Source organism: Larus michahellis, chromosome Z (assembly GCF_964199755.1).
Source record: "Larus michahellis chromosome Z, bLarMic1.1, whole genome shotgun sequence".
NCBI classification, from domain to species: domain Eukaryota; kingdom Metazoa; phylum Chordata; class Aves; order Charadriiformes; family Laridae; genus Larus; species Larus michahellis.
In genome coordinates, this window is record NC_133930.1 from 69054906 (window position 1) to 69076500 (window position 21595).

The 21595-nt window shown below is 37.6% G+C and overlaps 1 protein-coding gene across 2 annotated transcripts in view; it reads left to right on the top strand.

Moving 5' to 3' along the window:
- DTWD2 (DTW motif tRNA-uridine aminocarboxypropyltransferase 2) overlaps positions 1 to 21595 on the top strand; it is a 100407-nt gene that overhangs the window by 42250 nt on the left and 36562 nt on the right. Inside the window, exons 4-5 of one of the 2 annotated variants that reach the window (XM_074570379.1) lie at positions 18821 to 19007; positions 20423 to 20501. In XM_074570379.1, coding sequence (XP_074426480.1) covers positions 18821 to 19007; positions 20423 to 20501 — 266 coding nt within the window. The remainder of the gene's footprint in view (positions 1 to 18820; positions 19008 to 20422; positions 20502 to 21595) is intronic. The other variant, XM_074570380.1, reaches the window with a different exon arrangement.

Here is a 21595-nt window from a genome sequence, read left to right on the forward strand (position 1 = left end):
CAAAAATGTCAGAAGGTGATTCAGAATGGTGCTCCCACACCTTTGTGCTGCCTGTATAGAAACTAAAGCCCATTAGAAATACATTGCTTTTCTGTTAGTCCTCTATGATAATAACTATAATAATTACCTAAGAAGTTCCAGGCTTCAGGGAAATTGTACTGTCTTCCCATTAAACCTGAAAATGAAGCAACTTTTCTTACTGATGTGCACAGGGTGGAACACTATCAATATGGTCTGCTTCTATTAAATCTCCTTAAAATTTTTTTTGGAAGCAATGATTACACTATTAACGCTTCTTCAAGTTTGAATCCAGAGATATTTCTCTAACCTAAAGGAGGATCCTCTTTAGGTCAAAACCAGTTGTGGAACATCTCAGCCTCAAAATAGTTTAAATAGATTCATGATTACCTAGTTCCTGTGAGGCTTTTTGACATAAAACATGCTGGAGGTGGTGAAAGAAACAAAAGTTTTCCTTAGGTTAATATGAATTTTGGTGATCTGACTTACCTGGATGGAGGGCTAAAAGCAATTAGGTAGTGGTCATGTTTCCACTCTAAGTATCTGCAGTATGCCTGGTTTGTACTGTGGATGTGAGACTGCAGAAATTGGGGGTGCTCTGTCATGGAGTTCATTCCCACCATCCTGGGAGGAGGAAGGATGAGAAGGGGAGAAAAGTTATTTTCCAGCTTTGCAAAATGTTATTTCTACATAGTTTTTTTTTTCTTAGCTATATATGCATTCTGTCAATGTTTTAATTTATGTTCCTTATTTGTAACTAGCAGTTGGTACTTTAATAGCTGGTTAAGGATCATATCAGTGTTATTTGGGACTTCTAGCATCCTTTCAGGCCATAAACTGGGTAGGTGATGTGTTCAGAGAGCTCACATTAGTCATCTGGAATGACTTAAGTTCCTTCTCTGTTGTGGTATGTTCTAGTAACAGGCATCTGCAGTCAGGGGTAGAAAGATCTCAGTGTTTGCTGTGAATGGGAGGGCTGTACTGGTCCCTGCCCTCCTCTTAGGGTGGGAATCTCTGCTAATGGGACTTTTAAAGCCTCATAAATTGCAGTGGTTCAGCTCATGTTTTATGGCATATTAAACTAAACAGGGCTTTGCCTTTTTTCTGGTTTTCTTAGAAGCCACACTGTCTGTAAGCAATTTGGTAGCTGCTGCACAAGCAACTTAATCAACCTTGCCCCATGTCGGGGGAAGACTTCTGCTGTTGTTACTTTGAAGAAAAAAATTGTTAAAAGAATGCTTGTTGATACATTCTATAAGTATCATTTTTTTGAAGTTGAGTGTTATTATTTACGTCCTTTGCAGCTTCCAGGAGAAGTGCATGGGTTGAAAGGGAATAGAAACAATATACCTCTAAATCTGTGCTTGCACTGGCCTTGCATGTGAACAGTGCCTGCAGAGGGGGGGGTAATATGGTGCACATGTTCTTTTTCTGCATGCATATAGGAGCCCTACCGTGTGTCAGACCTCGAAAGTGATGTCCTTGATGGTTGACTGTACATTTGTAGATTATCAGAATAGAATGGCAGTGGTCATATTTGTATTATCACAGGATCCAGCAGCTCCTGGCAATGGCTCTGAAAACTTAGAACACTTCAAGGTACCCTTACAGAGCATAAATAATTGTCATTATGAATTTGAGGGAGAACTAAGCCATACACAGCAGCTGATTTATTTGTTGTTTAAAATCTCTATCGCTACAGCTTGCTTTAGCAGTGGCTTACTAACCAGCAAACTGACAGTTGTTAATCTGTAGCTGTCAGAAGACATCTCCTTTCAGATGAGAATGAACATCCCATCTGAGCTGGGAAGCTCTTTCAGTCTTCACTGTCACTTTCTTGAAGGGGAAGGTGAGTTTGTTACCGTAGTGTTTATAGGTTATTTTTCCTCATTTGTCCTAGCGCTACAAAATTACATTTTTCCTATGTTCTGTAATCAGCATCCCAAACTAATGGAGAGCACAGAGGGATTTCTTAAGGAACTACACATAGAATTGGGTACTGGAAAGTAACTGGGATGACTTGAAAGATTACCATTTAGGCCTCTGATATTTATGACAGTAAGACTAAAAATCAGAATTTTTTTTTTTTTTCACTTGTGTTTAAGTGAAAGAGTAAACATAAAGCACATTTTTTTAGTGTTTCCTCTACCCAGTTGCACCTTCTCGGATCACTCTTCCTTGTGGTTGAAAACTGATAGACAAATTATGTATATTACATTTACCTTATTCTTGATTGACGTATATTGAAGAAATGCTAAAGAACCAATTTTTGGAAGTAAACAGCTAATCAAAGCTTTTTGAAGTTGATATCTTCAACATATAATTAACACAGTAATGGTAAAAATGAGAAGTGATCAATCCAATTGTTTTTAAGTGCTAATTTCTGATTTTTCCCAGTCTTGTCCATTCTTCTTGCAATCTGGCACTTTAATTCTACTGAAAGTACGTTATGTTTATGTGGTGACTTGACTCATCAGATGGCATTTCTGAATTAAAAGACTGATTCTGTTGGTTATCTGTGGGGTTTTTTTCCCCCCAAGTACTCAAAAAAACTTAAACTTCTGACCTTTTTTGTATTAATTACATTATTGTCAGATATTAGGGTTAATCTTTTATGTGCTAAAATGATCAAGCTAAAAGTGAACAGTTTGGCATGAGGACTTACTGAACAATAGTATTGTAAAAATAGGACTTCTTTGAGTTGTTAATATTTTTTGTTCAATTCTTTTTATAGATTTACAATGAACCCAGTATCATAGTACTATGGCAGGCAGGGGTGTGTGAGGGGGGGGTTAGCATCACTGCCAGATTGGAGATTGAATTTTATGTAAAAGTGTAAAATACTTCTTTGTGTGTCTGACATACTTTACCAGTATAGATGCTGAGCCTGTTAAATATTAGGCATCTTTTAGACATCGGCTGGAAGGACAGGATACGTGAGCAGAGGGCTCAAATCACTTGTGCTGAAACTTGCAAACCTTTTATGCAGAGCAAGCTTCCTTACTTGCACGCGGTAAGGCTGATTCCGCGGTAACTGAAGTTTTCACTTCTGACTTTGTGAAGTGACCAAGTATCATGTAGCAGACACTGAAAAAGGATTAGGCAGACCTACCAAAACAATGTGGTAGGACTCTGCTTAATTTCTAAATTGGCAGTAGTTTCAGTTATTTCTACTGATTTCTGTTATAAGGCTATTGTTTTTGTGGTGTTGATGCTGCAAAACACAGGAGTATATAGAATGATTAAAACCTTGACAAAGTATGTTTTTCCAATAAATTTGACTAGAGACTCTTCCAACAGCCTGTACCTTAGATTTTTGAACACTGTAGAAAGGAAGATGGCGGAAGTTAGTTTGTATTGATATCTCAGAATATTTTTATCCTGTATTTGTGAAACAAATGGATTTTTAACTGTTTGTAATAATTGTGATGTGTGTAACTTAATCACCTTCATTAGGAACGGTAGGAAAATGTTTATATGCATTTTTTTTTTAACCATTGTATCCATTTCCTTTTGTTCCTCTTTCACTTAGAAACATTGCTTTTCTCGTGACTATAGTTGTTGTTTGATTTATGTCTTTTTTCTTTTTTTTTAATAGTGTTGTTTTGTACTGACGACCGTGCCATTCATAATACTCCTTTTCTGTCTATCAGCATTCACATATGTATAATCTATCCATAATTTCCTTTCCCTTTTACCCTGACGCCTTTGGTATGTTCACATGTTGGAAATTGCAGATGTCTCTTGTCTTTTTTCCATTCTTTGATTAAGTCTTCTAGCAGCACAAATCCAGATAGCATTTTTTAATTTTCCTCCTTTTATGGTATTATTTCATCTGATTATTTTGCAAATCCCTTACTGTTTTCATTAGCTACCTCCTATCCAAGCCCTTCACATTGGACTTAAGATTTCTAGCTCTTCCTTAGTTGGTGATATCTGAAATTCCGTAGCATTAGTTAGGATAACCTCTGTTTCATGTTTTTTATTGTATTTATTAAATATTTTATTATTTTTATTAAATCAGTAGCTCTGGTTCAGTGCTTCTGCTTATCAAAGGCATATATAGTTCTTCAAATGTAATGTCCTCTTAGATTTCTAAATACTCCCACCTCCCTCTCAGTGATTTCCAGCAGATTCCTCCTTTCTGCTTTTACTCAGTTGTCAGATGTTTTACAGTTTACCAGTGTTCATTGCTGAGATTATCAGCCCCAAAGCTGCTTCCTGTTCTCCATTAATACGACTGACCTTCCTGTCCATGACAGAACTTTCTGTGCTCACTTTATTCTCTCCTTCTTCAGTTCTCCTATCTTAGTGGCTAAGCAGTTCTAAATTTTCATTTAATCCAGTGTATTTTGCAACCTACACTGCCACCATGAAGACTTAATTTCTTGAAACATGCAGATCTTTCTCCAACTCTATTGCTGTTTTTCCTCAATACTGATGATTTTTCTAGGATAATATTGACAGAAGGTAGTAGTGTGAGTTTTGTTCTTGCCTTGTTGGTTTTCCTTTATTCTGCTCTGCACTGGCAAAGGGAAGATACTATTCTCATCCCTTTCTTTCTTCTAGCTTAATTATTTCATCTAGTTTCATCTAATTTCATCTATATCTTCTGATTTCTCATCTCCTCTATTACCCATTTTTCAAAACTTTTTTTTAACCTTGGCATATCTTCTACATTTTGATATTCTCGTACTATTTAGTTTGTATCCCTTTGGCTTAAGAATGCTGCTGTTCTCTGGTTCAGAGTATTGGTTTCATAGAGGTCCACTTTTCTCTCCATTTGATTTTTACTGATTGTATACAGACACGTGGTCCTATCTTGCCCAAATGGTAAAAACTTGTAAATCTGTGCTCTTTTGGAATAACTCTGATGTGTTCTGGTGAACGTTAAGCTTAAGTTTACAATTCTTACCTTGATGTTCATGTGTTTCAGATATTATAGCGTGCTTTTCTTTGGCCTTGATAAGCATAACGCTCTTTGTCCTATGAACGTCCGTCCAAAATCCTGCTGAACAATTGTTTTCTCAGCCTTTTGAACTGCTTTGTCCTGATTGTTTGACAAGTCAGAACGCTATTTCTTTTTGTCAGACTGAGAATAAGTTTGTCGGTTTTGGAGCTTTTCTTTACCTGCTGTCCTGTCATCCCACTCACTCTTGAAATGTGTACTTTTACCTCCTGTTACTCAAAGATGCCTGTTTCTTTTTGATTGTTGGTTGTGTTTTTTCCATGTGGCTGTTTAGGCGTGGTTGATTGTCCTGGAAACGCTTGTAGAGGTAATTAAGCTCTGTTTTATCTATCTGAAAAACTCAGTTTGCCATGAATTTTCATATATGTATACAGAATCATAAGTCAGGCACCCGATATACAGAAAATACTTGAGATTTGTGCTCCCCATTATTCTTATTATAGGTTTCTTATTCCTTTACTTAATCTGTTTTATATCTAGTTTGTTAATTACTTGATAGGGACTAGTTACTTCTGTTTCATTTTATAATTCCTTAATGAACTGATACCAGGTCTCAAAAAGTGAGAGTCTTCAGTGCCTGAATAATGCAAACTAATGCATTAGAACTTGTACTGGCAGCTTACGTGTGCAGCTGTAGTATTATGTAGGTATTTCTTATGCTAATGTAGCGGGTAGTATTTTTAGTATATCATACGTTTGAGGCTTTCTGAGCACATTAGTGTGTGATTACATTGCAGGAACAGACATAGCCTGAATCAAATATGCTCATGATCACATTGGCATGGGAACATTGAATGCCTATCCTTTTCTTCCTCCTCCTACTCCACCAGCAAAACTTGTGCTTTTAAATTGAACTATTTAATAATGAAGTGTATTCAAACTATGACACTTGGAAAATATTTCACTGAACTTTTTGTTAAACACCCTATGAGAGAAGGTTAACTTACGCATTTCAACTAGATCCCAAAGTTCTGACTTTAGGCATTGCCAGCAGTAAGTTTAAGTGTATGCAACCCTTTTTGACAGAGCCTGTTTCTTGTGTGTTACGTTTGCACTGAGTACTCCAGGCAAGAAAGTTTACTGAACACCCAGTGGACTGTGAAGGTTGCAGGTAGCAATGATTAAGGCGATAAAGGGGAGCCAAGATCCCTATTTGGTCAAAATAGTGTCACATTTGAAAGAAAGATCAAATCCAAAAGTCTGCCCGGTGAAACATATTCAACAAGAAGTTTGCTTTATATGATCTAAAATTTAAGCCCTGCACTAAAAATTAAATATTATTGTTAGTACACAAGACACAGTGAGCAAGGGCAATTAAAAAACTGGAAAGCATGGGGGAGGACAGAAGGATAGCTAGGGCATCTGTTGTCTCAATTTTTCTAGTAATTATTCTTTCCTGAATATGGAGTTAATGTGTAGTTTATATAGCTGGACAGACAGTGTGCGGTATGGTTTTCTGAAACTGCAGTTACAGAAGCATTTAAAATTGGAGGATGTCTATTAAGATACTCTTTATAAAGAGATGATACTTCAAAAAAGGGGATTGGAGAGGAGGGGGAAAGTATGCTAATGTCTTTTCCTAGCATTGTTGATAGGACTGTATCTAACAATTGCAGTACATTCTTTGAGCAGTAGGTTTGCTCTTCACTATGGAAATAGAGGAAATACAACTATAGTCTCATATTAATAATAAAATATAATTTGTGAGGTTCATGTTCTTTTTAGGCTGCTAGTAAACTTTTTGCAGGCAATTATTTTTGAATAATACTGTTTGTTCTGCTCAACAGGAATTTCTGGCATATATTGAACAGACATAGCAAATGTCAACGTGTCAAAAATTTGAATTATTTTAATTTGATATCATAGTTACATAAACAGCCTTGTAACTATTGCTTTTAAGTTTCATTTTATACTTTGTGACAGTTTGGGAGGAATGATTTTGCCCCTTTTTTTTTTTTTTCTGAAAAGGTAATCTTATTCTGAAACCTTCCCTCTTTACAAATATTCTCACTTCCGTACTTTGCTAATTCTGTGCACTCTATATACTGATTATATACTCTAATGAATGTTCACTAACAGGAAAACAAATGCAAATATCTCTGCATCTGTTATTAGGACAGTGAGGAGGCAATTACAAGTTTATTTGCATTGCTCTCTGAAATCAAGCTACACAAATCTCAATTACATTCTGTACAGTATAGTTGTGAGCTACAGTTCAGTAGTTTAGATCAGAAATTAATTGGGGCACTTGGGAAAATTTGTAACTTCAACCTGTTTTGAAGCAACTTATTTCTGTTAATTTTATAAAGCCATTAATTACATTCTGTATGTATGGCACTTTTCTAGGGCTTGTTCTCAAAAAAAAAAAAATATACTTACTGTATCAAATAGCAACTGATCGAGTCCTGCTACTTACCAAATTATTTAAAACTGTTTACAAGGTATGGTTGTTTATTCAGGTAACTTTCTTTAAGTTGCCTTTTTTTTTTTTTCATGTGCTTCAGTGTCATTAAGTTTATTAAACTAAATTTGCACCTTTTTACTCCTTATCTCAATCAACCAGGAGTAGATGCAGCCAGAGATCAGCCTGTCACAGCTTTTGTTGGTTCTGTGTATGAAAGTAATTAATGGTGACTAACTGAACATGCTTTCATTTACAGCTGAAACTGTACTTTACTAGACCAAATTTCAGATTCCTCAGGATAAATTGGATAACACTTTTTCTGGTTATTTTTGATTCAAATATTGCAGCCTTCACCTTTGTGGTCAGTCTGTAGTGGTTCCTCTCTGCCACTCCTTCCTCCTCACTCTTTTGCCCTGCTCCAGTGAGGCTTCTCTCCACGGGCTCCTCTCCATGCTCCTTCAGGGCGTCTGCACAGCAAACACACCTGCAGCTCCCTCTCTGCTGAAATCTTGCCACATGAACCCAACACAGCATATGATCCTTCTACTAATGTTTCTGTTCTTAAATATTATGCTTCACGGTAGCAAATGAGAAAGATTTGATATTATGGTTTGGGGTTTTCTTGTTTTTTTTTTTTAACTTGCAAAGGCGTACTGTTGCTTCATGCAGGGAAGGAACTGCGCAAGTGAATTTAGTCAGCAGCAGCCACGGTTCACCAGCTGGTAAGAATAATGCAGTGGTCTGGATTTGCCTTAGCAGGATGCCACTTCTCGGCCCATCTCCAGCAACAGCTTTGTGAATGAGTGGCCAAACTTGCACTGAACTTTCATCATTTTTTACATCAAGTAAAAAGTAGAAGTTATCTGGCATTGGTAATTCATTCTCTTTCTTTCACTTGGAAATCATTTGTTGTGAATACTTCATGGTAGTAGTGCAATTAATTGCATTAGCCCAAGTTACACGTCAGAAACAGATGCATTACTTTCTTGAAGCAAAACTTGCAACTTTTTTAAAGAAACAGTAATGGATGTAATTTATTTTAAAGGAATGTGGCATTTCTAGGTATACTAATTGCTGCTACCATTTCAAATATGTGCTTTATTTCCTGGGCTTCAGTTTCTAATTTGCTTGGATATTTTTACCGTGTTTAGAAATTTTCTTCTGAAGTCTTTTCTCTGTACAATTCTGTGCTTTGTTTTCTTGTTATACCTTGAAGTATGATATGACCTTTTCCTACTATTCTGGGACTGTAGCTTTAGAAATTCTTTCCCCTCCACGCTTCCTGGTTGGGTTTAGGGTATGTTTGGAGAATTTTTTCCTCTAGTAGAAAGATTATTTTTGTCTCTGGTGGTGACACTTCAAGAATTCTCCATCAGTTTCCTGGTTTCAATTTCAATTTTGTCCCCCTTCTCTCCAAAACAAGCACTTTGAAGAAGTACTGGCTTTTAGAAGGTATGTGGTTAACATCTTAAATGATAGCAAACAAGTATAATGCAATACAGATATTCTGCAATACAGAAAACAAATGTTTAATTGAAGTTTTACAGGCTTTGCAGGGGGGCAAAAGGAATCTTGTTATTGAAAGTAAGGTTTTAAGATGTTTAGAGATGTTAATGAGTGGCTAGCTTTTGTTACATAAAAGGCATCTTAAACCTCAGTAATAACATCTATAAAAGTCTGTTAGAATTACTGCAGGTTCTCTGGCTGCCTTTCTGTACAACTCCTACATGCAGCTTGAGAGAGGATTAGACTAGTTAGTCTGGGTGTTCTTGTTCTGTAGTGGAGAAGTGGTTTAGCCTATGATTATGGATTCTGGGTGTTGCTAAGTTTCTCTGAGTTTCTCTGCAGTCAATTGCTTAAAGAAACTGGTTATACCTTAATCAAATGATTGCTGCTGCTCTTCTGTAGAAAGAATATTCATTTTCTTCATAAGAAAAATGTGTGTTGGTTTTCTTACTTTTTTGCATGATGCTAGGTAAGCCATAAAATGTTTTAAGTAAGTTTTGCATTGTATGAGCGGTAGACAGGAAGAGGCTACCGAATGTAGTGTAAAGGGAAAAAGGCTCCTTCAGTAGAATGTGCAGAATTGGGTTTTGATGCAGAAGAATCCGTTGTTGTTGGGTTGGGTTGGTTTTGTGTTGGTTTTTTGTTGTTGTTTTTTTTTTTTAAATTTATTTTTGTCAGTGGGGTGGAGAGGTTTACAATAAAGTCTTGTCATCAAGGGACTCATTAAATATTTGAGGGAATTGGTATTGAGGTCCACTAACAAAGCAAAAACTTGCCAAAATAATGTCTCTGCATTTCATTTCTTGATAGGACTGTACTTCTGGCGACCATTGCATTAATTTTCAAAACTAATCTGCGTATGTTACCAAATATTACTGTTGGCATATTAGTTAGTAATGTTTTTAAATGTTGAGATTTGTTGAAAACCATTTTACTAGAAAAAACTGTTAGTACTCTAATAGCAGAGACAGGAAGTAGTTTTCCTTTTATTACTAGCATGTGTTCATGTTTAATTATTAGCATGTGTTTTTATTTTAAGCACAGTACATGAGAAAAGAGAAGTAAATTAAAATTGAAATAATAGAAGACAAAATAAAAACAACCCATTATTACCCATTATTCCTTTTTTATTGTAGTTTATTAAATGTTGCAGTCCAGCTCCACTTAGGACAGTAATAAGAAACTTGGTATCACGTACTAGGGTCCCAGTACAGACAAACAAACCTTTGTTTTATTTGCATGTCTATGCTGTAAAAGCTAGTGTTACTTGGAGCATTGGTAATGATGTTTTTTCACTGTGGAACTTTGCAGAGTTTTTGTTAACAAAGTATTTTATGTACAGGTTTTCATAGATTAAAAAGGGTTATTTAACAAGCTGTATTTATGACCTTTTTCCCTAGTGAATAGTAAAGTATTTCATTGGAAACCTGTAATTTTACAAACCTTAAAGTATTTCTCATTATTTGAGAAGATAATTTGTTTATACAAATCTGTTTAAAAGGGAAGAAAAAAAATCCATATTGTATTAGAAATTAAATGTCATTTATCTACAAAAAAGTAGAGTTATCTAATATGAAAACTTAGTTTGTTCTCTTTCTGGGTATCTCTTAAGCTTCAGTCCTGACCCTAAGGGACTATTTCTGAGTGTGGCGATGACAGAGGTTTGTTGCCTTTTTTTAAAAATTCATTTTATTACCTTCTGGGAATTATGGGGATCAGTATTCCTACAATCTTCCAAGCGTGGGAGTGTTCGAAGAAGCAAAGGCACCTGGTTATGACCAAGGTGAAATAGTAAAAATTATGAGAAAAACTGAGAAGTCCCCATTAATCTGATGGGTTTCCACAGATAATAAATTAGCATCTGTTCTACAATATTAATACTGTTTGCTATTAAATGGCAATGTTGGATTTTTAAAATTTTAACACTTACCTTTTGCACTGACAAAGTTCAATACATCCCTGTTGAATTAAAACCACTTAGAGAGTTTGAGAGAAAATGGATATAGATAGGTAATAAAAATGTTTATGATACAAAAACTGGATTATAATGAGATAAGATAGTGTTTAAATTACACATCTCAAGAGCATGCATCCCAGAAATAATGAAATGCTACTTGTTTTAAGTATGATTATGAGGATGCATAAATCTGCTATGACGAAGTGGTTGGATACAATTCAGGCTTGAATGAAACATCTGAGTAGTTCTGCTTAGCAGAGATTGTTGTCAGACTAAATAGATTATATAGGCCTGTAATGCCTGCTGCATACCAAAACTAAGGCTGAACAGTGGTTTGTATGAGAAACAAGTAGTGCAAGTATTTCTTTTACAGAGTTCAAGGCCATAGTTGCACCTTAAAATAGATCTTTTAAGTCTCATCATCTTTTTGAGTTTTACATTAGCTGTTGGTCATGGAAAGATGGGTAACAGATAAGAAATTTTGTATTGGTTCATTTATAGAAAGAGAAAGTGTTTATCTTCAGATTGATCTTATTTTTAATTATTGCAATAAAATGTTACGTGGATTGAAATGGAATACTGCAATTGTAAATAATACAGCATTTTTTAAAGTCCACAAACTGCTAATGGAAACTCAAAGCTAGTAATATATACAAATACAGCAGGTGCAGCACCAGGAATGAATGTTCATAGGAAAATCATAGAATCAGAGATTTTTTTCATATGTAGCTTTGTTACCTTTCTTTTTTGCTCTCACTGACAGTGTTTTGAGTTCTTTAAAAGTCAACCTCTGATCCGTAGGAAGAAAAGTACTTCTTGTTTTCAAATTCAGCTGCTCAGTCTCCTCTTGAAATTTATAGCTTCAAAGAGTCTGCCATCAGTGTGTCTCTTCTGACTGAAAGGGAAGGTAAAATTAAATTCCCCATTCATGCTCTGAAGTTAGTCACGCTTCACACAAAGAAGGGCTTCTACAAAAAGAACAAGAGGAAATGGCCTCAAGTTGCACCAGAGGAAGTTTAGGATGGATATTAGGAAAAATTTCTTCACAGAAAAGGTTATCAAATATTGCAACAGGCTGCCCAGGGAAGTGGTTGAATCCCCATCCCTGGAGGTATTTGAAAGACTTGTAGATCTGGTGCTTAGGGACATGGTTTAGTGGTGGTTTTGGCAGTGTTAGGTTAATGTTCAAACTCAATGATCTATGATTCTAAAAGCACTTCATCATAGTTCTAGATCTTTACAAAGTGCTTCCAACCTAGACAGTTCTATGATTCTAAAAGCACTTTGTAAAAATCTAGAACTATGATGTGGAATAAGTTGTAACTTAAAGTAGTCTCTAACACTGACCAGCAACCACCCTGCTCTACACTGTCTTCCCCTCACAGTTGAGCCTCTTGGGCTTACTGCTGTGCCCCTTTACCATGCCCAGCCTTGACATTGTCTTTGACATGTCTGGTGGTAGTGGGCCACAGTCACGTTCAAGCATTTGCAGATGAGGCTGAGGTTTTGAAGACAGCAAGAAATCTTGATGTTCTGAACACTGGTGAGAAGAGATACAATTAAAGGAGGAGCTTTTTTCACTGAATTGTTCCTGAGTCCAAATTGTCATAAAATCGTGGGCAGATTCAGTTGTGGAGATATTTCATAAACAGAACTTTGTTGTGAGGCGTGTGGCCCAGCTATCGTCTCTGGAGCAACTGCTGCCCCCAGCACAAACATTCCCCCTCATTCTGCATCTGTGCTACCAAAGCTACATGTGTTGATGACAGGCATGTTGTATTTTGCCATGTTAGAAGTCACAAATGTTGCGAAAATGTGTACAACGGTATGTCAAAAGATGGCAAGAAAAGCAAGAAGACCATATTTCTGACTGTGGGCAGCTACTGTGTGTAATTCATCCATCATAATAATCAACTCTTCTGTAGCTTGGACTAGCTTATTCTGGTGTGACTGCTTGTGCTTATGCTCCTAGCTCATCTTTGTGCTTATCTTAACTCAGCCTTCTGCTCCTAAGTTACCTCTATGTTTCAGTTTGGTTTAATTTCCCCACATAAAAAAGTTTAGCTGGACTACAATATTGTGTTACTAAATTTAAATAAAAGCAGCTTGAATTTCATAGAATGTTAGACTCATAGAATGGTTAGAGTCGGAAGGGACCTTGAACATCACCTAGTTCCAACCCTACTGCCACAGCCAGGGACACCTCCCACTAGACCAGAGCCCCTCCCCATCTTTCCTGTAGGCCCCCTTTAGGTACTGGAAGGCGCTATAAGGTCTCCTTGGAGCCTTCTCTTTTTCAGGCTGAATAACCCCAACTCTCTCACTCTGCTCTCATAGAAGAGGTGCTCCAGCCCTCTGATCGTCTTCGTGGCCCTCCGCTGGACTCACTCCAACAGGTCCACGTCCTTCTTATGTTGGGGGCCCCAGAGCTGGACACAGTACTCCAGGTGGGGTCTCACCAGAGCGGAGTAGAAGGCGAGAATCACCTCCCTCGACCTCCTGGTCACGCTTGTTTTGATGCAGCCCAGGATGCGGTTGGCTTTCTGGGCTGTGAGCGCCCATTGCCGGCTCATGTTGAGCTTCTCATCCACCAACACCCCCAAGTCCTTCTCGGCAGGCCTGCTCTCAAGCCATTCTCCGCCCAGCCTGCATTTGTGCTGGGAATTGCCCCAACCCATGTGCAGGACCTTTTACTTGGCCTGGCTGAATTTCATGAAGCTTTCCCAGGCCCACCTCTCAAGCCTGTCCAGGTCCCTCGGGATGGAATCCCTTCCCTCCAGCACATCAATGGCACCACACAGCTTGGTGTCATTGGCAAACTTACTGAAGGTGTACTCAGTCCTGCTGTCTGTGTCACCAACAAAGATGTTAAACAGCACTGGTCCCAGTATTGACTCCTGAGGAGCTCCACTTGTAACTGGTCACCACTTGGCCATCGATCCACTGAACGCAATTCTCTGGGTGCGGCCATCCAGCCAATTCCTTATCCACTGAGTGGTCCATCCCTCAAATCCACGTTTCTCTGATTTATAGACAAGAATGTTGTGAGGGATAGTGTCAAACGGTTTGCAGAAGTTCAGGTTGATGACATCAGTTACTCTTCCCCTATCTATCAATGCTGTAGTGCTGTTGTAGAAGGCCACCAGATTTGTCAGGCACAATTTATTCTTACTGAAGCCATGTTGCCCGTCACCAGTCACCTCTTTATTTTCCACGTGCCTTAGCATAGTTTCCAGGAGGATCTGTTCCATGATCTTGCCAGGCACAGAGGTGAGACTGACCAGCCTGTAGTTCCTTGAATCTTCCTTTTTTGCCTTTTTAAAAATGGGGGGTTACGTTTCCCCTTTTCCAGTCAGTGGGAAGTTCACTGCACTGCCTTGACTTATCAAATATGATGGATAGTGGCCTAGCACCTTCATCCGCCAGTTCTCTCGGAACCAGCAGATGCATCTCATCAGGTCCCATCGACTTGTGCACCTTCAGGTTCCTTAGATGGTCTTGAACCTGGTCTTCTCCTACAGTGGGCTCATATTCCCAGTCCCTGTCTTTGCCTTCCGCTACTTGTGCTGTGTGGCTAGAGCCCTTGCCGGTGAAGGCTGAGGCAAAAAAGTCGTTGAGTATCTCAGCCTTCTCCATATCCTGGGTGACCAGATCTCCTTTTTTCTTCCAGAGAGGGCCCACATTTTCCCTAGTCTTCCTTTTATCACTGACATACCTATAGAAGCTTCTTCTTGCCTTTGATGTCCCTGGCCAGATTTTACTCTTATCTAGGCTTTTACCTGACCTGATCCCTGGCTGCTCAGGCAATTTCTCCATATTTGTCCCAAGCTACCTGTCATTGCTTCCACCCTCTGTAGGCTTCCTTTTTGTGTTTGGGTTTGTCCAGGAGCTCCTTTCTCATGCATGCAGGCCTCTGGCGTTTTCGCCCACCTTCCTCTTTGTTGGTATGCATCACTCCTGAGCTTGGAGAAGGTGATCATTGAATACTAGCCAGCTATATTAGGCCCCTCTTCCCTCCAGGGCTTTATCCCATGGTACTGTAAGTCTTTTAAATTTAAAAGAAACAAGCTAACAAAAACAATGCCCAAAGGATAAAGAGCTTACAGAAGAGTGGCTGCAAGACTGGTGAGACTTGGCTAGCCAAGTCCCTTTTCAGCTTTTAGCAGTTGGAGGACTTGGGATTAGACATGTGTCTTTCTAAGAAGTTGCTTTTCTACCTCCCAGTGCAGTGATCTAATGTGTGGACTGCTATTTCTGGCTAGTCAATCTAAACAAGGCAGTCTGGACTGCCAACTGACCTGATACTGAGTTTTTGACTCCACTCCTTGTTTTGCAGAGGAAATTTAGGCAGGGACAAAAAGCAAAAATACATTTTCCTGGGGAGCGCATGGCTAAGCAAGGAGCTTCTGCTGTGGCTCCGAGGAGAGTTTCAAAACTGGTGTTTATCCCTTAATAATGCATAAGTCATCATAAATATAAATACCAGCCTTAATGAAATTGTCTTCTGTATTTTTTAATAAGCTGTACTATTTCTCTCAAATCACTCTTGTACTTAAACAATGGAATAAATTATTGGTGTTAAAAAAAATATTTTCATTGTTTGAATGTGTTTTTATAGTAGGATTGTATGCACTTACTTTTAGAAGTCAAGCTCTGTGAAGATGACATCTGGTTTCTAGTCCTTTTACTTACGTGCTGTAGTAAGCTTAAGCATCAAAGTGAAAGCTTGTATGGGAAAAAAAAAAAAGGTTGTACCGTACGGTGTGTCAAAGGAGCTTAGCCGGCAACAGCGCCGTCTCACCATTATAGTGAAATGGCTAATTTTTCACAATTGTTTCCTATAAATTTCCTTTAAAAACGTCTGACGCTTGTAGAGAAAATCCTGCCCTATAGCAGTATCTCAGAAGTAGATTGTGGTTAAATGCACCGTATTACAGTATTTACCCAGAGCAACCATGTCAGAAGCATATTCTTGCAAAGTGGCTGTGAAGAGTGATATTGTTGTTATGTACTTGCCTTTGGAATTCCTATCAGTTTGTTCAGTTAGCAAATTGATTTTTATTTACTAAATAGAAATTTAGTCTTTGACTGAGACTTTTCATTTCTTTCTCAGATCTAATTAAATGCAGATGAAGGATGTACATAAAAACTGTTTTGAGGGACAAAATCTTAATGGTGGTACTATGTGAGTAGAAAAAGTCTAATTGTACTATGTATTAGCAACAAACTAACAGGAAGGAAACCCAGCAAATACAAAACCTGTAGTGGAATTAACAGGATGTTCTCATATAGAAAAACGTACCAAAAATTTTTTGAACTTGTTTTGTATAAACTATATCCCTTTCTAAGCAAATCCTTAGATATTTATGTTTAGCTGATTCCTCCTGTGCTGTTCTAAGGAAGGAAGAACATGCATGTTTTATGAATGGAAGACACACATTTTAATAAATCTACTGACATAGACTGTGACTGTCAGTGTGAACAACAACCTAGAAGAAGTTGTGCAGCATATATTTCCGAGAACCTGTTCCTGTGAAGGGAAAGAGTACTAAATATCTCTCCGGATGTGCTTAGTGTTGCTCTAGGATTAAGTGTGTGGATAGTAAACTTTTTGAAGATAGCACCAACTCCTACTAGTTTGTAAAGAGTTCTTAGGGCAGTATATGCATAATCGGCCCTCAAATCCTAGGCTAAATTTGTGGGACAAACTTACAAAATTTGTTTGAACCACCCCCTGCATTTGCTTTTGCATATAAATTGTTGTAAACTGAAATGACTGGAATTCTTGGATGAGTATGCATTGAAAACCATTGTTTTCAGCTGAATCATATTTCGAAGGCTAAGACTTCAGTTGTAGTGGTTGTAATATGAATTTGTAGTGCTTCATAATCATTATGGTTTTGGCTTAGTTTTAAGAATTCTTTTTTTTAATCATCTAAGAGATGTTAATGATATGAAAGCTCTGCTACCCACAACTCAGATACTTTGCTCCTTGAGGAACTAGGTTCTTAAGACAAAAATCTGAAAATAATGACCAATTTTCTAGATTTAAACCTTGAGTGCCAGGTAGCCTGTAGTGAGATGCCTCCTTGCTTTTGTTTTGGATGATTCTTCCTTAAAATAAAGTGATACCAAATTACCATAACGTAAGTAAGGTTTAAAAAAATAGTGGGCAGAGAAGTTTCCATGTACTTCTCTGTGCTACGTACTTATCTTACAGATTTCCTGTCTGTATTTACACGTCTTTTACTGTTCCTTTTGGAAGGAAAGATCATGACTCTTTTTTTAGTAAATTATTTTGAGAGTAATGAACCACATAGTGTTAAATCCGTCTGGACTGTTTGCTTGGGGGGGTGAGGATGCTCAAATATTGGAGTACTAGCTCTGGGCTTATTGGTACACTGAATTAAGTTCCTTTTTCATTTCAAATGGTTCCCATATGGTCCTGTATGAGCCTTAAGCTCAGGATCTCAATGTCTTGGGCACTGCTGTTCTGCTTGAACCTAACACTGATAAAGTTGTGTTTTCACATATATCCCCGGAGAGAGATAACGGAATGCCCAGATTTGAAGAACGCCTAGCATATATCAGCTCAAACGCCAGTATTAACCATTGTCTTTCCTGATCTTCTCCCCCCACCCCTTTCCCTCCCTCCCCCACTTTAAGAAAGGAGGTTCTTGCTTGATTTTTGGAGGAGTAGTACAGGTGCCCAAATCCAGGGGCTAAAAAGCTGTGAGGTCACAGTGTCACTAGGAATTTCCTTGTGTGAACTTCTGTATCTACATCCTGCCTGTGTTGGTATCCATGCTCTAGCACCTGGTGGTTCTTGATAGGTAGCGTAGCATGGAGAGCCCACTATGTGTGCTGGCTATGGTTAACCATGTTCTGATACACCTTATTTTCTCTGATAAGCTGTACTGGCTTCCCTTTACACTTCAGGCCATCAATAGTCATGTGCTATTTCAACTACATATTGCTCTTCTCCTCCTACCACATCAGTTACTCTTTATAACCTGTGAGGTACAATGCAGAATTAATCTCTTATTCTTTGTCACATGCTTCAGACAGCCTTTCCTTTTTATTTCTTCCTGCTTTCTGATTGAGGCAGTTCTAAAGACTACATGGGGAGACTGCTGAAACTGATTCAAGACAAATAATGCAGTCTTTGTTACAAGGCCAGTTTTTTCTCAGATTCTCGCTTACCAGCCTACTTGACCAGGTGGTTTTTGAGGCTTCTAATACTACTTAAATGGCAATGCCTTTCAGAGATTTTTTTTGTCTTTTATCTTTATTTTAACTAACTTACGGTGGTGTCCTGCAAAAACTTTAGGAATTTCTGTGTACATTAAGCGAACACATAATAGGCAGTGGTTATTCCTCTGGTACCATTACCAAATGTAGAAGCCAACAGGAAAGAAGAGGAGAATGTACAAATTGGGGAACTCTAACTGTAAAAGTAGTAACTAAAAAACAAAAAAAAGATTAATGGAGGTGGTAAAATATTTCAAAAATGTCTTGTAGATGTGGACCATGAATTGCTGATGTTCTTTATATAGACAAGATTCAAAATGGGATGATTGTAGTATTTTTGTGCCAAATGCTTGAACAAATTTTGCTAGAATACGTTTTTTAAATTTTGGTAAACAATTCAAAACATGTTTGGTTCAAATAGGTATTAGAGACTTAATGATTAAAGCATCATAAAATATTCTTAATATATTGCTGTATCAAGCTTTCATTGATTACTTTTGTGGGTAGCTTTTTCCTCCCCCTTTAGGAGGTGAGGGAGAACAAATTTAGAGGTGCTGGAAAGAAAAAGTGGTAGCTAAGCGATAGACTTTTTTTGAAGCTGAAGTAAAATTTGGGGAAGATGAGTGGGAGTCAGTAATTTGGAATATCTGGAAGTATGTATTTGTCATGAAAACTTGTAATGATTATTTTAATTTTGTGTGTCTGTGCATTGAAGGTACCCTGAATTAGCAACCATGTGCAGAAGTCCCAATACTCTAATTTTGTATCCTGGAGCTGAAGCAACCAATTTGGAAGAAGTTGCTGTGTCTGCTAGTCCATCTGTCATGATCATCATTGATGGAACATGGAGTCAGGCTAAAGATATATTTTACAAAAATTCTCTTTTCCGGCTTCCCAAGCAGGTGAGTTATAATAAGTAAAAGAAAAATCTTAAGTGTGTCTAATAGACGCTTACTTTCTGACCAGCCAGAATGGAGTGTTTTTGTGAGGATGAAAATCATGAAAATCTTTTTTCCTTCTCAGTTGTAACCAGCTGACGAGATAAGGAAAACTTGAACAATTAAATAAAATGACCTATAAGATTGTGAGAAATATGACTGTAAACATTGGGGGGTTCATTTCGTCACTTGAAATTTGTTTTTGTTTGTTTTGAATTAATGCATCTGACTTCATAGAGAATCATTGTTTCCCAAAACTGAAAACTCGTTTGCATAGAAAATTTTTGCATAATATGTTAGAACATATACAATGAAATTAGCTTTTTTTTCCCCCTACATAAGTATTTTGTATTGCAGTAATAGGCAGGCTGCAAGTAGAATTTTGCAGCCTCTTGTGAAAGTGTCACACTCTTTCCTGCATATTGGTCTCCAGCATATTAAAAACTTTTTGACTTTTAACAATTGCTCCGTAGAATTTAAGCAGAACAAATACTGGCCATGTGTGATTTGGGCGTTTTGTGTGTGTGTGTGTGTGTGTGTGTGTGTGTTTTTGTTTGGTTTTGTTTTCCTTAGGAACATCAGCTGCCAGTAAGGCTTAAGCTGTGGTTATACAATTACTACAGTTGTCCCTGCCTAATGAAAATACCCTGGATTGTAATACAATGTTAATAATGTTAGTGGACTTAAGTTCCTGTTGCTGGATTGTGAATGGTACGCTACTACTTTTCAAGGAATTTGTTAGTGGATAATTGAATGTTGCTTTGGCACAGGAGTCTTGAATGTAAGTTTTGAAGGTAAAACTTAATCTTGTGTGACTCAGTTGCTGTTATTAAGTAAGTTTTTGTCCTGTTATTAGATTGAACTCATTTATATTTGTCATATAAACACACCAAGTGGTATTTCTTTATGTACTACAATGGTGTGTCTGAGTTAAATGCTCAAATTACAGATTTTCTAGGAAAGGCTCTAATTTCGCACACTGCAGTTCTGTATCTTAATTATTCATGATTCATAACCCACTCTTCCTAAATCCTGAAGTTGGAAAATGTTGCCAGATGGGTTCTTTATAAGTCTTCAATGGAAACAAACTTTTTGTTTTTGTAGTTTTGTCATATGCTTGAAAGTCAAATTGCTGTCTAAAGTTTGGCACAGCCATTGCTTTAGGTTTGTTGTGTTGATTCTTACAAGGAGATTCTTGATTTTTGCTCCTGACCAGTTTCCCCTATGGTCATACTGGTAGGGAGCTGCTGTGTGGCAGAGCACACAGCTCCTGGAGAGGTGAAGGGCCTCTGGCTCTTGTGCGCACCTCCTTGAAATATCAAATGCAATGAACGTGGCTCTTGTGTAAGTAGCTGTCCTAACTGCAGTCTTTGTTCTAGTTTATGACTAGTTCTCCTCTATTGCGCTTTTTTGAAACTTCTGGGGACTGCAGGCGCTTTGGTGTGAAATCACAAATATGTAAGTGTTCTGAAATACTTGGTTTTATCAACTAGGTCAATTTTGATGTCCAAAATCACATACAGGAGCAGTTTTGCTACAGACCAAAATGGGATACAATTTTGTCCTGATCACTTGCGTTCTTGTAGATGGCATGATGCCTGTAAGATATTTCTGTCCAGATAGTGTTACAATAGTGTGTCTTAGAGGGATGTTTTTCAGCATGTTTTACAAAATACTGCATGCTGGGTAGTATAAACAAGGATTTTATTTCTATTCCTTAAGTATTTCCATAAGACTAGGATTATTTGTTCATGCGTAATTTGTCGTCAAAGCTGACATTTTCATTCAGGGCATTATTGAAAGTATATGGCAGGGAAAGCATTAGTACCAACAGTTTTACTAACAGAAAAAAATTCTTTTCATCATTGGATCACCTTTTAATCAGTGAAAGATGACTGTCCCTTCAGGAGGGGAGAGGAGGTGGTGATTTGCAAAGTTAAAAACCAAAGCCTTATGACTATGATGTTAGAATAGTTTAAATGGAGTACTGTTAAGCGACATGCTGCTAGTTCAAAAAAAGAGCTACTGTAAGTCTTGTAAGTAATTTACTTTAGGGGATGAAATCTGTTTTATATCAAATCTGGGAGCTGCTTCTAGGCACTTACTGTAGTATAGCAATTAGGTTATATTGGTGTAAGTGAAATGGAAGAGTAGATTTTAGGTTTTAGTCAAATTATTTTGGCCTTCAGAGGAAGATAGTGAAACAGATGGAATTTACATCTAGGAACTTATGGGATTCATTTCAGTGTATTTCAATTTAACTGCAACTTTCTGAATAGATTTTATGGAATTTATTTCACTGCAATCCATTTCAAATTCTGCAGAACACTTGTCATATGCTGAGACATGTGACCACAGATACATTACTTGCCTTTAAGTGAAAAAGTGTTTCCATTCGTAATCTCTTTAGTTGGGCCCTACCAAATTTGCCAGCAAAAGTAAAAAATCACAAATTCTGTGAACTGGCTATTCTCAATTGTAGAGTGTATTCCCGAGATAGAAAAAGAAGAAGAAAACACTTTTTCCTAATCTACTATACTTGGAGGGAGGGG